General features: G+C 38.6%; 1 protein-coding gene across 20 annotated transcripts in view; it reads left to right on the top strand.

Annotated features, from left to right (window-relative positions):
• LOC101158967 (regulating synaptic membrane exocytosis protein 1) overlaps positions 1 to 14,692 on the top strand; it is a 133,323-nt gene that overhangs the window by 3,208 nt on the left and 115,423 nt on the right. For all 20 annotated transcript variants that reach the window (XM_023963212.1, XM_023963210.1, XM_023963209.1 and 17 more), the window contains exon 2: positions 7,198 to 7,272. In XM_023963212.1, the coding sequence (XP_023818980.1) occupies positions 7,198 to 7,272 (75 nt within the window). The remainder of the gene's footprint in view (positions 1 to 7,197; positions 7,273 to 14,692) is intronic.

Below are 14,692 nucleotides of genomic sequence, written 5' to 3'. Positions count from 1 at the left end.
AATAAAGTAAAATTGACGTAGAGTTGTGTTTTCTGCTCAGCAGCTACTTTGGTCTGTTTTAGTTGGCATCATTTGTTAAAAGTGTTTTTTACAGTAACTGGCATTACATCGTAACTGTAATGTAACTGCTGTATCTTTTTCAAAAAAGAGCAACACAATTTATATCCGGAGTGTCTTATATGGATCAAATCTGGTCCTGCTTATTGATGTTAATGCAATTTTGAGGTAACATGGCGTTCTGTCAATATATTTGGCCAAATATTTGTAACGGTGTCCAAAAACATGCGTCATAGGTTAATTGGTTACTCTAAACTGTTCTCAGATGTGAATGTGAGTGTGTATGGGTGTATGATTGTGTGCCTGCGACAGACAGGCGATCTGTCCAGGATGTACCCTGCTTTTGCCCACTGGTGGCCGGGATAGACTCCGGCAGCTCCATGACCCCGAAAGGAACAAAAATGGGTTTAGAAGATGAATGTAAGTGTCGGACTTTGTTTTTTTTTACATGTCACTAACAAGTAGGGGTGTGTATTGGCAAGAGTCTGGCGATACGATACGTATCCTGATACGCGCCCGCCGATACGATACGTATCCCGATATTTTAACGAAACATGTTTCTTTCTGTTTTTTAAAATATGACTTTGAAAAAACTCAACCTTAATTTTAATGTCTTCCACTGTAATAAAATGGTCAAATTCAGTTTATTTAATGATCACAATGTTAAACATTGCAATTGTATCTCATATATAAGTTGCATTTACCTAAGCAAAGTCATGGTGCTTTTATTTTGGTAAGTTAAAATATAGAAAGGGAACAGTCAACATTGTCTGATTTAAAAATATTTATATATATTTTTAAGTGTAAGAAAAAACAAAGAATGAATGAGCCTTAACCAATAAGTTTCCATTGGGGAAACAAAATGCTGTTTATTTTCAGCATTAATGTAGCTTCTCTGGTGCTTTTAAACAGTTCAGGAGCCTGAATGGTGCTTTAAAAATAAAGGGTGGGGGACACACATTGAAACAATAAAGTGTGATGATGAGGCAGCATGACAGAACGAAGGAAAGTTGCTTAAATGTGACAAAAAAAAGGGGCTTTGTTTACATATCTGCTCTGTTGCACCTTTGCAGACACGCTTCTCACACACGGAAGTAAACTGGTAACGCTGATCACCACAATGTCAGCCTTTTTCAGAGCGTTGTACACATCCCTCTGATCCATCAGGTCCCTAAACTAGAATCCATTGCTTTGAGGTTCTTCAGAACTTTAGCCTGCTTTGCTAGCATGCTAGCAGATGCTAAGCGCATTAGCCTTAAAGCTGCTGCAGTGCTTCATTGTCTATCTTATTTATCTGAGCCGCTAAAAAGCACAGCAATCCATGATTTTATATGTTACCGGCAGGAACAGGGCACAGAGTTTCTGTTTTGTATCCATTCCAAGTAAAAACTAAATAGTTCATGTCTCATAACAACAGAACAAGCTGCCTCTGGCTGCAGTCTTCGTGTTGTTTTGTGCAGAGAGAGCTGCTCAAAGAGGCTCTGTGTGCTCTGCTGCCAACTAGCGGTCGGAGGGTGAAGTGGACAGCAAGAGTCAGACACTGAAGGATGCTCAGAAATAATTAAATAAATATCGATCTGGCAGCATTTTGAATCGATACAAGTATTGCCAAATGACGTATTGTGATATATTGCCGAATCGATTTTTTCTTACACCCCCTACTAACAAGGTTGGGAGTTAGCATTGTCACAGTGACGTTTGTTTTAGCGGTATCAGTCTTTTTTTTTGTTACTGACAAAGTTGGAAATTAGCATTGTCACTTAATGTTTGTTTTAGTGGTATCAGTCTTTTTTATGTGTTACTGACAAAGTTGGAAATTAGCATTGTCACTTAATGTTTGTTTTAGTGGTATCAGTCTTTTTTATGTGTTACTGACAAAGTTGGGAATAAGCATTGTCACTTAATGTTTGTTTTAGTGGTATCAGTCTTTTTTTATGTGTTACTGACAAAGTTGGGAATTTGCATAACCACTTAACCCTTGTGCTTTCCTAGGCACTTTAACATTGGGAGTTGGGTCATCTAGACCCACTACACAGTGCGCTGAACCTTTCTTCTTCAATGATTTGTGATCTTCACTGGTGTCCATGGATTACATGAAATCTTTCCACCTTTATCCACCTTTGTAATAGTAGGGAGAACACATCAATGTAAGGGTGGGGTCACCTAAGATAGCACAAGGGTTAATGTTTGTTTTAGTGGTATCAGTCTTTTTTTAATGTGTTGCAAACAAGGTTGAGAGACAGGTATCGTAAAAACGCTTCTAACGTGGCTAACTCATAGCATGTTACAACCGTCTAGAGTTACTGTAAATGCAATAAATAAAGTTTAACTAATTGACTTACAGTATCTTTGACTCTCTTGTCTCGCTTAAGGCACCTTATAATTTGGTGCACCTTAAATATGACCTAAAATCAAAAATAGTCCGTTCATTGACGGTGGACCTTATAATCTGGTGTGCCTTAGAGTACTAAATATATGGTATCTTGAGCCTATACGGTTATTTAATAACAATCTAGTGTTTAATAAGAATCATCTCCCTAAGATTAGATTCAATAATAATAAAGCTGAATGAAACACTACCCAACTGTGTTGACAACATTGCTGCAATAGTTCCAGCTACAACAACACAACCAATACTGTGTATGACACACAATGAATTAATTATCCACAGGTATGCCAATGTTAAAAATGGATCCTGACAACAAAAATTAATATTCTGCTATAGGGCTCTCTGGCTCTTTCAACTGTTGCTTGATTCTCACCCTTAACATCCCGTGGAGTTTTTTTTAAGTATATTTATTTATTGTTCACAAGGGAATGCTCTTTTATATGACAAGCAACCATCAATGATAAGTTTTATATTTTTCTTCCACCATATGTCATGCTTAAAGCCAGTTTTTACAAAAGGTTAAGGTTGGGTGACGTGATGTTCTGCCAAGATGCCGGTGACCCAAGAGCTTAAAAAATAGCCTTCAAATCAATTTTGTTGTGTAACTTGTGTGTTACTTGTCCTCATCCTTTTGTTATTTAGTTAATGAAAACAAAGTATTACTGTCCAGTGTATTCTTGATGCCAAACCATAAAATTAACATTATATAGCATGTTAAAGATACAGTAAGTTAACATGAAGTGCTTTGTCAATGGGAAAAAACTCACAACCATATTTATTTACTTATTAGTTTGATCCCAACAGCAAAAAAGTGTTTGGCACAAGTAGAGCTCAAATGCTGACCTGCAGCAATTATGTCAATAGCCGCGGTTTCATGTGCAAAATAACTTGATCGGATCAATGGTCGGATTCAAATTCAACAGTGTACATGGGCCCAGAAAAACTTTTTCTGGTTAGAACGAGCGTTTACATGGTCACACTTTCGGTCGGAATAAATCATTTGGGTATGCGCAGTAGTGTTGAAAATACCGGAAGAGGAGATGAGTCCCACTGTAAACAAAGTGAGCTGCCACATACATTTATGCAGCTCTGTGATATACGAGATGATCTTCTAAACGTGCTTTTATTAATGTTATGAATATTATGAAGTGCCTATATGCTCATCATTTTATTTTTAATCCATGTGGTCAGTGCTTTTTGTGTGGAAAAACGGAGCTAGAAGAAGCCAGGGTTAAGAGAAGGCTAACATGCGCTAACAACATTAGCCTTGTTTGATGAACACAAAATCCATGCGTGAAATGCTGCAATCTGCATCTTGGCTGCACGTTAGCATGTGGGAATAACATCAGCCTTTATTTTGTCAGGACACGACTGGAAACACAAATCCACGTGATTGTTTGAACGGTTTCTAAGGACTGAGCGTCATTTCTGCTTTGAAAAGCTCACACACCGCCCCAAAGCCGGTGTGTAAACTGGACTCAGGAGAACTCAGGAGAACCGTGTGTCCGAGCTCTGCTCGGACACACGGTTCTCCTGAGTCCGGCAGCCGCTAACCCTGAGCGGCGGGTCGGAAGCACCCCCCCGGAGCTCACAAGTAACAAAGCACCACCTCCCTGCCCGCAAACACAAAGCTATAACTCCGGCTGCTCTGCTCACAGACACGGTTAACTCGCGCGGAGCAGCCGGTCGTAACCAGAGCAGTAGTGACACACGATCGGATCAGAATGAACTGTTCACATGCAACACAATCGGACGAACAATCAACATAACCCACATATCTCGATTGGAAAGAAATTTTGATCGAGTCTGATCGGGGCAGACTATTCCGAACGGCGTGTTTACATGATGCATTTTTATTCCGATCAGGCATTCTTTACGATTACTTCTTTCCATGTAAACGCAGCTAGTGTTTGAGACTGGGGAGATGGTAGCAGATGACCTTTTGGGTTGTGAGAATAAACACGCTTAAAGTTAGTGTTGGTGTCTTCTCTTTAAAATCTCCCCAAACCATTATGTCTACTGGTTCGTGCTTTAAAAGAACTCTGCCATCCCCTTTTTTTATGACCTTAAAGTTAGTTCTTTATCTATATGACAGCATTTGAAGCTATGTTTATAAAGAAACTTTGGATGAGGCTAACTTATTACTTATCACAGTAGCTGGGTTGGCTTCAGCAACCCCATGACCCTGAAGGGGATTTAGTGGGTTTTGAAAATAGATGGATGGATATATAGATGGTTTGACTGAACAATTATGCTACGTTCACACCAGGAATGAGTTACACGCGCACGGATGCGCCACCTGGAACTCACTTTTGGCATGTGGTGTTCACATTGGACTGTCACTATCCAATACTAGTGCATGTACCTACAGTTGGTAGAGGGTTAGTGCTTAATGTTAAAGTGGTGCAAATCTCGCAAATCTTGCTTAAGGTTATTTTCTTTCACAGCTCAATTCTGATATATATGTGAAAGACTTCATGTCATCCATTCTGGCTGGGCATAAACTGCAATTATTAATTTTTTCTCCATGATTAATTTTTTAACTGTTGGTACTTCCATGAATTAAAAAGGACACTACCCATATGTCAATAGCAAATCCAAGTCCCTGATTGGTCAAAGTTCAACTGGTTTAACTTTTAACACACGTTCAATGGCCGCATGTTTTGTATGTAGAGTCTTAAAAACCTGCATACAAAGGGGAAAGGCGAGAGTTTTGAACGCGGAAGCCCGAAAAGTGTATATACATAGACTTTTCATTGGAAATGGTTGTGTGAATGTGCATTGCCGAGGGCAGTGTGAACATAGTATTAGTTTTAACCCTAGAAGCCTAAAGACCCATAAGTAAACGTAAAGTTAGCTGTTCTGTACCTGTGCTTGATACAGTAAAGTGAATCAGTAAAGTGAAACTTATGGGATTCAGTGTGCCTTCAGTGAATGAACTGTGTAGTGTGTATACACTGAAGGCACCGATACAGGATGAATAAGTATGATTAGCCTTAACAACCACCTTTCTTTTCTCTACTCAAACTATGGGGTCACAATTGTTCAAAAAATATCATAACCAAACAGCTTTTAAGCTTGTGGCATTGTTCACCAGTGCTATAACTAAGTTATAAGTGCTGAAATGTTTCTGTTTCCTGATGGCTGACCTTACAGATGGTGTTAACAGTAAACATGATGAACTGCACATTGTTTGTTCTTTCTTAACAAGTTGTCCATTTTTGTGCCAGTTTGCCTATATTAGCCTTTTTTTATGTTTAAAACTTAAAAAAACAACAACCGTACTATAACGTTTTGGTTCTGTATCTCAAGTGCTTTTTTGATTCACTTTACTTTGTGAAATTACTGCAATAATACGTTTAAACAGTCAAGAAATGGTAGTGGTTCTAAGATTCTATTTCATATGATATTAATTAGAATCAACTCCCCATTTTGCAAACAATCCTGACAGACTTTTATAGATCTCCCATTTATTACATTGGGAAAAACTTTTCAATTAAAAAATGTTACCAAAGTGAGCCAGGGAAGTTAAATAAACCCTGTTAAAAAATGTAATTGCCTAAACAGTTCCCACAAAATCTGTAGCCGTTTTTGATGTGCCGAAAATGACTCATAATGAGTGAGAGGGGTACTACAGTATTGACAATAGAGAGACACGTCTTCGGTTTTTGACAGCGTGGGTGCTGGCAGGGAATTCTCTCTTAAGCTCCCTCTGTGATCAGGCTGATCAGAGCTAACAGCTCATGTGTATGGATGAGATGGTTTTGAAGCACACAGTGAATTTATTAGTGAACCTACTGCAACCACGTCACTGTTGTTTAAAGGCCGTGCTACTCAGCCATTACTTACATTTTGAGTATTTTCTACACATGAAATTTTGGTCTTTCGTGATACATGCATGTTTTATGTAATTCATAATTATTTCTTTTGTTCGTCATTCGTCGATGTGCCCATATGTCTGTCAAAGGTTTTGGCCCACGGGTCTTTACGTGAGTTCAGGTTTGAGCTGTTTAAAAATTTTGGTCGGTTGAGAATTACGCAGTTTGTGCGTATTTTATGTAGTTTATATGCATTTATTACGTAAATCTGACACAATTGTGCGTGATTTTTGCAAAATGCATACCCAAGTTTGTGGCTTTCCACGACTATTCTAGGTATGTCTAACTGACTTTTCACGCATGCACCACCGATGTATAACTTTTATATTGTGTATACGGCGCACATGTCACATGACACACAAATCATCAATAAATTGCTTATGAACAGTACAATAATCACGTACGGTTCATGTTCTACATGGATTTATGTGTTCTTTGCATGGTTTATTCATACTTTTTATGTGGTTTTAAGGTGGTTCATTCGTGATACATCTGTTAAAATTTTCACGTTTAGACAAACACTTTTTTCATGTATTTTCTCGTATGAAAAATTTCTATCCATGCAATATATGCAAAATGTACGTAGTGGCTGTGTGACACAGCCTTAAGGCCTGTCAAACAGAGTCATCATTGGCTTAGCCTGTCACTAAAACACCTTGAGGCACCACAAACAACAGCTGTGAGAATAGATAAGGATCTTTTTTCAACTGGCTACTGAAACTTTGATGACAAACTTCAGATTATTATTTTAGCCATCAGCTTGTGGTAATCACAGGGACTCAGAACACTGAGCTCCAGTGCGAATATTGATAATTGAGAGACAAAAGCAGAATAGTGCATTCACCCTGTTTTTTTTCCTACTGTGCTTATCAGGGAGGAGAAACCCATTCAAGCAAGAACGGTAAACCTGGTTGGGCAGAAAAAACCTCTACAGCAAAATGACGTCCGGTAAGTGGTCACTCTTCTTAGACTCTGTTCAATCCAGGAAAGGGTGGGACAAGTGGACACAAGATACCGATTACTAACTGCTTTGGATTGAGGTTACCTCTTCGGCTGAACAGCATCCAGTTAAGACTTTGTTCTGTATTGTGCTGTGTGCTTGTCAAATCTAGTTTATGCCTCAAGTCTGGTTTATTGTTACAGCTTTCAGAATTATAGTATGTCTATGACATTTGCCTCTTCTGGTTGGACTGGAAAACATCTGCTGGAAGCTTCACTTCGTTCCACTTTGACTGAATTGTTTTACCATCAATGCTGTCTCTCATCTGTCACACCGCCTCTGCTGTAAAACAGGACAGAGACAGTCTGCTTATCCCGGTCCCAGTGATGTTGAGTCATTAAGGATTAGGTGATCTCATCCACCTCTGTAAACTCTGAAGGCTGGATTGAGAGGCTCTGAGTGCCCAACAGCTTTTTGACTCTTCTCTGAAGTTATTTATCTGGAGTGAAAAGCTTGTCTTGGCTTTGAGTTTAAAGATCATTTGACTTCTAATATGCAGTAGAGTTTCTCAGAATTACTGTGTTTGTTTTTATTAGGATTTTTCTGCATGTTTTTCATTTTTCAGAGTTTGAATGGAACTAATTACCATATTTTGTGGAGCATTATTCACATTTTTGGCAAAATTTGGCCAGGAGTGCAAATTATAATCAGGTGAGACTCGTATATGATTTACCGTATTTTCCGGACTATAAGTCGCTCCGGAGTATAAGTCGCACCAGCCCAAAAATGCATTATAAAGTAGAAAAAAACACAGATAAGTGTTAAAGTGACTATAAGTCGTATTTTGACGGGAAATTTATTTGACAAAATCTGAGACCAAGATATAATAACTTGCACAAACTCACATGACACAATCATAGCAGACTGTTTATCTCATAATTTCACAGTAATTCTTATTTACTTACTTATTTATTCTTTTCATGAAACATCGTTGGCCAACCAATACTCTGTTTTCATCCTGTATTTGTAGAAACAGTTGTCATTTTTATTGCATTTCTGAATCTATGAAATCATTGGAAAATATAATATTATGTTTTCAGCCTTCAAGATCTTACTGTAAAAAAAGGTTTGCTGATTCTCTGAGTCACTTAACATACTCTTAACACTTAACAATCTGTAATAATAACAGAAAAAGTGTGCTGGGATGTTGCATCACCTTTTCACAAAACAGTGTTTTAGAGCTCAGAGAAAAAGAAGATTTTGAAGTCTATGTAGTTTACCTGTTTGCAGCAATATGTGGAGTAAGAGGATGGGTCATGTTATGGATTACTTTAGATGATCTCTGATGAGTGATGGAGTCAGTTTAATGAGAAATGTTTGACAAAACCTCAGTAAAATAACACTCTTAGTGTGAGATTTTTTTCCCCCCAAAGGTTTATTCAAATAAAAAAAGAACATAAATGTTTCTCTTGTAGGTTTCTGCAGTGAAAAAAAACTTGTTAAATTTAATACCACTTAATGCATAAACTGCACATTCCTGTTTGTTTGCAGGATTTCCAACTAATCATAAGGAGAGAGTGGGTGGTTGGAGGTTTGGTTTCTCTGAAATGCATCCCATTTTGTTCAGATTAACATTCTCTTCCTAAATTAGATAGGTTTGGAGGCTTTAATGGGTCGGACGTGGACATTTTTTGTATGATTAAAGCATTTAGTGATCATCTGTTCTTTAACATAGCCTTTTTGTGGGAACAGTGTATTTGACCTGTCTTGATAATAGAGACTTAAACTGTCTGGATTATAGGAAACACTGATAGTTATTTTAGGGAATTAGAAATGCTGGATTACTGTATATTCTGTCCACTATACTTATTATTATATTTGCAAAGTACCGTACTGTTTTTTATGCAAAATAAGGCACACTTAAAAGCTTAAAATGACCGGTAAACACTCAAAATATTATGTTCATTTAGAAATTCTGTGTAACTAAAGCGGTTTGGCAGCACAACCTGCTGGTCTGCAAAGAAGTGGTTATAAATGTGTTCAGGAATTTGAGGCTTCAACAGTTTTTGTCTGGATTTTCTGGCTTAAAATTGCACAAAAGGGGCAATCAAAAGATGCAGCCACTCACCATCATACTGCCTGTTTCTGAGGTTTTCTTTCTACATCATGTTTTAGTTTCACTCCAAACTAGAAGTCCTATCTGTTGTCTTGTCAAACGTGAGATGCGTCTTAGTGTTTTTTTCTTGCTTAGCGGTATCTTTTTTATTATTAAATCATGAACTCTGACCTTAACTGACTCAAGAAAAGCCTGCCATTTCTTTCATATTGTTGTGCTTTTATCATGATTTTCTTAAACTATTTTACATCGTGTTCTTTGGGTCATGTTAATTGATCAGTTTTGTACCAAAGTGTGCCAAAAAAGATGATGGCAGGGTAGAATGCTGATTTAACTTTTGTTTCTGGTAACAGTAGCTACGTTTGCTGATTCACTAGAGGTTGATGTTTATGTCTTCTGTCAGTCTTACACATTACATCTGCCTCACTTAATCACCATGTGGCCATTTGTCTTTGTGGTCCACTTAAGACAAATCCAGCAGATAATCAGTGTCACGTCCAGATCAATTGATTACATTTCAGTATGTTGTCCCTATATAAACAAGTAAAGCCTTTTATTTCATTGAAAAAGTTGCTAAAGTTTCATAAATATGTGTGCAGTTTTTGGTATTCCAATCTGTGGATCTGTATGTAAGAATGGACATTTATGAATGTGGAAACCCCATAAACAGGGCAACACTGTGGTGCAGTGGTTAGTGCTCCTTTCTGTGTGGAGCTTGCATGTTCTCCCTGTGTGTGCGTGGGTTTTGTCCGGAGACTCCGGCTTCCTCCCTCCGTCCGTCCAAAAGATGCTTCATAGGTTAGTTGGTGACTCTTGCCCATAGGTGTGAATGTCTGTGTGAGTACATGGCCCTGCAACAGACCAGTGACCTGTTCAAGGTCTACACCACCTTTGCCCCAACAGGAGCTGGGCTGGCTCCAGCAAACCTGTAACCCCAAAAAAATCTAGTGAGTTCTGAAAAAAAGATGGATGGAAATACCTAAACAAGGCACCCTTAATGTCAGAAGACTTTTTCTATGATTGTCAAACTATGCTGAGGTAAAAAGGTTCCTGCTCCTGCAAAGAAACCTAAGATCTTAGCCAGTCTCCCCTTAACCCTTGCGCTATCTTGTGGGGTCCTTACATTGACGTGTTATCCCTACCATGATAAAGGTGGAGAGGATTTTATGTAATCCATGGACACCAGTGAAGATCACTAATCATTGAAAAAAAAAGGTTGTTGTCCAGATGACCAGTGGGGTCATCTGGTGACGTGTGAAAAGTTTTTTTTACCTACAAATTAGTATAACATCAGTGATGTAACATGAAACAACAGTATCTTTAAATAAAATAATACGGCATAGATTCAGGTTTTTGGGGGGACTGTCAATTCCTGCCAAACGATCATCACATTGATCGGCTGTTTGGACACAGAAACTAACCTCCACAAAACTGTTGATCGACCTGCTGGTGAATTGAAATTACTCTGTGAGAACATGGCTTGTTTTAAACTTCACCCTTGTGTACTTTCTGAGTATCTCTTGAGGATTTTCTGCTTTTATTAAGACCAAGAGTTATACAATTTGCTATGTCTGTGGGGAAACGTTTGCTGCAGTTAATCACTCAGCACAAGTTTTGAAACGATGTATTTCAAATTACAAACTGTGTTCTTACTAACCCTTATATTGTTTTTCAGGTCAAAATTTACCCGTGTTCAAAGGTGAAAATGGGTCAATTTTGACCCGAAGACTACACTTCTAAAGTGAGAATCTAATTGTTTTTTGAATAGTATCAAGATGACATAATTAACCGGAGAACAATGTTTACCCTGTTTTTCTCATTAGAACATCTGACTATTTCCATCAGATAGACATTAATGCATTGCAGCATTCCAATTTCTTGTTTTTTCATTCTCTTCTTGGAACTTTTACCCCCCCCCAATTTTTGACAAAATAAAAATCCAGGTGCTGTTCTACATTTAATGCTCAAATGCTGACGTGAACCTGAAGTTGTCCACTTCCCAAGGCTGCAAAACAACACCCCATAGTCATTCTTGACCACCTTTGGTCAAGTCACTTGAAACACTTTGATAAGTGGATGCAGTTCTATTATGCTAGGAGTGTTTTTTATTTATTGGCTGTTAAAAAAAAAGAAAAAAGAAAGAAAAGAAATAACAAACAAACTGCATTTTTGACAGCAAATCAAAAATATCCAGAAAACTGATGACCTACAGAATAACCACAGCCACTGATATACACAAAAGAACCAGCTCCTCAGCAAAATGATTTTGGGCTAATTGAACTACTTTTAAAGAGGCAGCACTTTGCACCCACAACACAACCATTTTGTTCTCAAATCTAGAGGACCATGCTGTGGTATACTTCCACAAGCTTCTGTGCCTGAGCACGGAACCAGAAGCACCAAAGCTACCAAGGGAAGTGGGGCGAAATGTATCCCAGCACTGAACAAATGGTGTGCTGTCATTTGGTCCTTGGTTTCCGTAAAGGCCCAATGGAGAGAAAGGATGTTTACATCTGATTTTGACATGTGTCATTGGCCCTTCGTCCCCTGATAACAGAAACCATGGAAATGGCCCAATGGCTTTGTAGTAACACTAGTGATCCTTGGGAATGGTGAGGAGTTACTTCCACACTTCCCTTAGGGACTGGCTGCTATCCTTGTCCTCCCATGAGTGTGCTGATGAGACCAACACTTCCACACTTGTGGAGCGGTTTAGTAGGATAAGACACACAAAGATTATAGTGTATTTCATAGAGAATGGCATTGAAACAGTTTAATGTTTGCCATTTAGTTTGGCAAACAGCATGCTTTGTTCAGACACCTGTTTTCACAAAACTTGCAGACGGCTGGTTCCAATTGCAGCAGGTTTTATTAGCACAGCTAAAAGTCCACAAAGCTAAATCAGGGGTCAGTAATGAGCTGGAGAGCATCAGAGAGGAAACTAGAGTAGTCAGGATCCAGGTGAGCAGGCAGCAGGCAAACAGAGTCAAAGACGAATAAGAAGATCAGGTCCGGCTATAACACTCGGTAATGCGGGCAGAGTGGGACAAACAATACTTCACATTAGGTGAGGCTCAGTGCAGTGCTGAAGTGTAATGTGAGTGAACGCACATGAGAGTCAAGTGTGTGGCATCCAGAAACTGTGCGCTGGGGTTACTGGGAGATTTAGTGTGTTTAGAACTCTGGAGATGGTTCCTGCGGGTGACCAGAGAGGGAGACAGGGCTCTGACTTCCGTCTTCTTTCGTATCAAGCAATAGGAAAGAAGAGCTTAAAAATGGGGCAAAAACAGTAATCATTTTGTTCCTTTAAAATTGATATTAACAAAATGGTTCAGATTTGTAAAACTGTGAACCCTTTTACACCGGAGCTTTAGCTCCATTCCTTCGACTACGGTAACCTTTCAACCCTTAGTGCAATCAACATGAATTAGCTTTTTCTGTTGCTGAGAAATGCAGATTTGGGCTGGTAAGCAACACTTATGCAATACATTACATAACTAGTAATTTGTTGCATATTGGTGAAAAGACGCTTCTCTCTACGAATCAGCAGATTCATGTTGATTACGTAAGGAATTACAGTATGTCAAAGAGGTAGATTTTGACAGAGACACCTCCGGAGTTGAAGGTTTAAGGCTTAAAACGTAACTCTTTAGGTTGCCAATAAAATTGGTCTTTTTCTACCAAAAAAAGAGTCCTTTCGACTGAAATAGGGAAGGGGGGCCGGAATGTGAACTTCAAGTCAGGGTCATAGTAGTAGGTTTAGGGGCTGTGATCTGGACTTAGTTTTTAAAGTTAGAAGACGTTTCACCTCTTATCCTAAAGGCTTTGTCAATTCGTCAATTCAAGTCAGGGTGATGATATCAGGGCCCCATGTTGTTGTCTGCAGCCATATCCTCTTGTCCAACTGTACAGAACAGTTTTTTTCCTCTCCTTTTAAAATTCATGCTTTCTAAAAATGTCATTTTTGTTCACTTCTGATTTTTCCTTTTCTATCTTTATCGTCTCCTTATTCATCCACTCAACCCTTACTATTTAATGATTTGAAATCATGAAGGCAACCAATTCAGTGAAAGAAACAGTGTTGTGCTCATACGAAATAAAAGTGGTAAAGCAGTAAAAGCATAAACAATCATTTTAAGACCTTGAAAGCTTGAAAAATTTGGCACAGTACCTCCTAAAAAAAGTACACTCTTGTTCCTTGAAGGTAAAAGGAATAAATTAGGATCTTTCTGATGTAAATGTTTACAATATTAGCATCTCCACTGCTATAATATGGATCAGGTGAAAACACAGACGCTGTCTGACAAGATTTAAACCACAAAATCAATTATTTCGTAAAAAAACATACACATTAAATTGCTGCGCTTATGTTTCAATGCAGATCCTTGGTTCTTTTACACCATCTTCCTCTGCGGAAAGAAAATGTAGCCGTAACTGTTAAATTACAAATATTTTGGTCGAGTTTTGTCAATTTATGCTTTGAGAAAGCCGGGCAGTATGAAAGCTCCCATTTTACTGCTTTATTTAGCTTCAGAATTTTAATATTTGCACAAAAGAGGATATATTTCCAAATATCTACATTTTTCCTCACTCCTGGTGTGCCCAAGCCAAACAGACCTCCCCTGTAATTATGCCTGTATGAGAGAAAAAAATCCTTTGGCATTATCATCTATTATAGAAAACCACAATAGGAGGATAACAAATGACATGACATTTTTACAAATGGTACGACTTTTTTTATACTATTTAATTTAAAGGAGTCAGCAACATGAGCTCTGTAAATTAGCTCCTATATGGTAATTAATGTGTGGATTTGCAGTCTCTGTGTGGAGGTGTCCTTGTGTTTGTGTGTCAACATGCTGTGTGGATGTGTATTTGTGCTGCCTGGCTGTGTATGGCATTGCCAGGCCATATGGTGCTCTGTCTGGGGAGCACACTACCCACTTATCTGTGCTTTTGGCTCTGGTACTCTCTCCATCTGTCTCCCATCTTCCTCTCTCTGTCATTCCTTCCTCCATCATACCGTCTTTCTCTCTTTATCTTTATATTTTGTGCGTTTCCATTTCCTACAGCTTCCATTCGCTCTCTTCATTTTCTCCACTATGGTTTCCGGCTTACATTAGCAGTTAAGTGATGCGTGACACAGCCGAGTGTTTTCTCAAATTTCTTATTCCCACACTTGTAGTCATCGTGATTTTCCTCAACGAAGTCTCAACGGCATTGACCTCATCCAACAGCGCAAGTCACATTAGGGAGAACTGGTCAGTTTGGGTCACAATGATACAATCTGCCACTGTGCTCTATAACCCTTG

Source organism: Oryzias latipes, chromosome 15 (genome assembly GCF_002234675.1).
Source record: "Oryzias latipes chromosome 15, ASM223467v1".
Classification (NCBI taxonomy): domain Eukaryota; kingdom Metazoa; phylum Chordata; class Actinopteri; order Beloniformes; family Adrianichthyidae; genus Oryzias; species Oryzias latipes.
The sequence above is the reverse complement of the archived record's forward strand: the minus strand, read 5'-3'. Positions and strand labels throughout refer to the sequence as shown.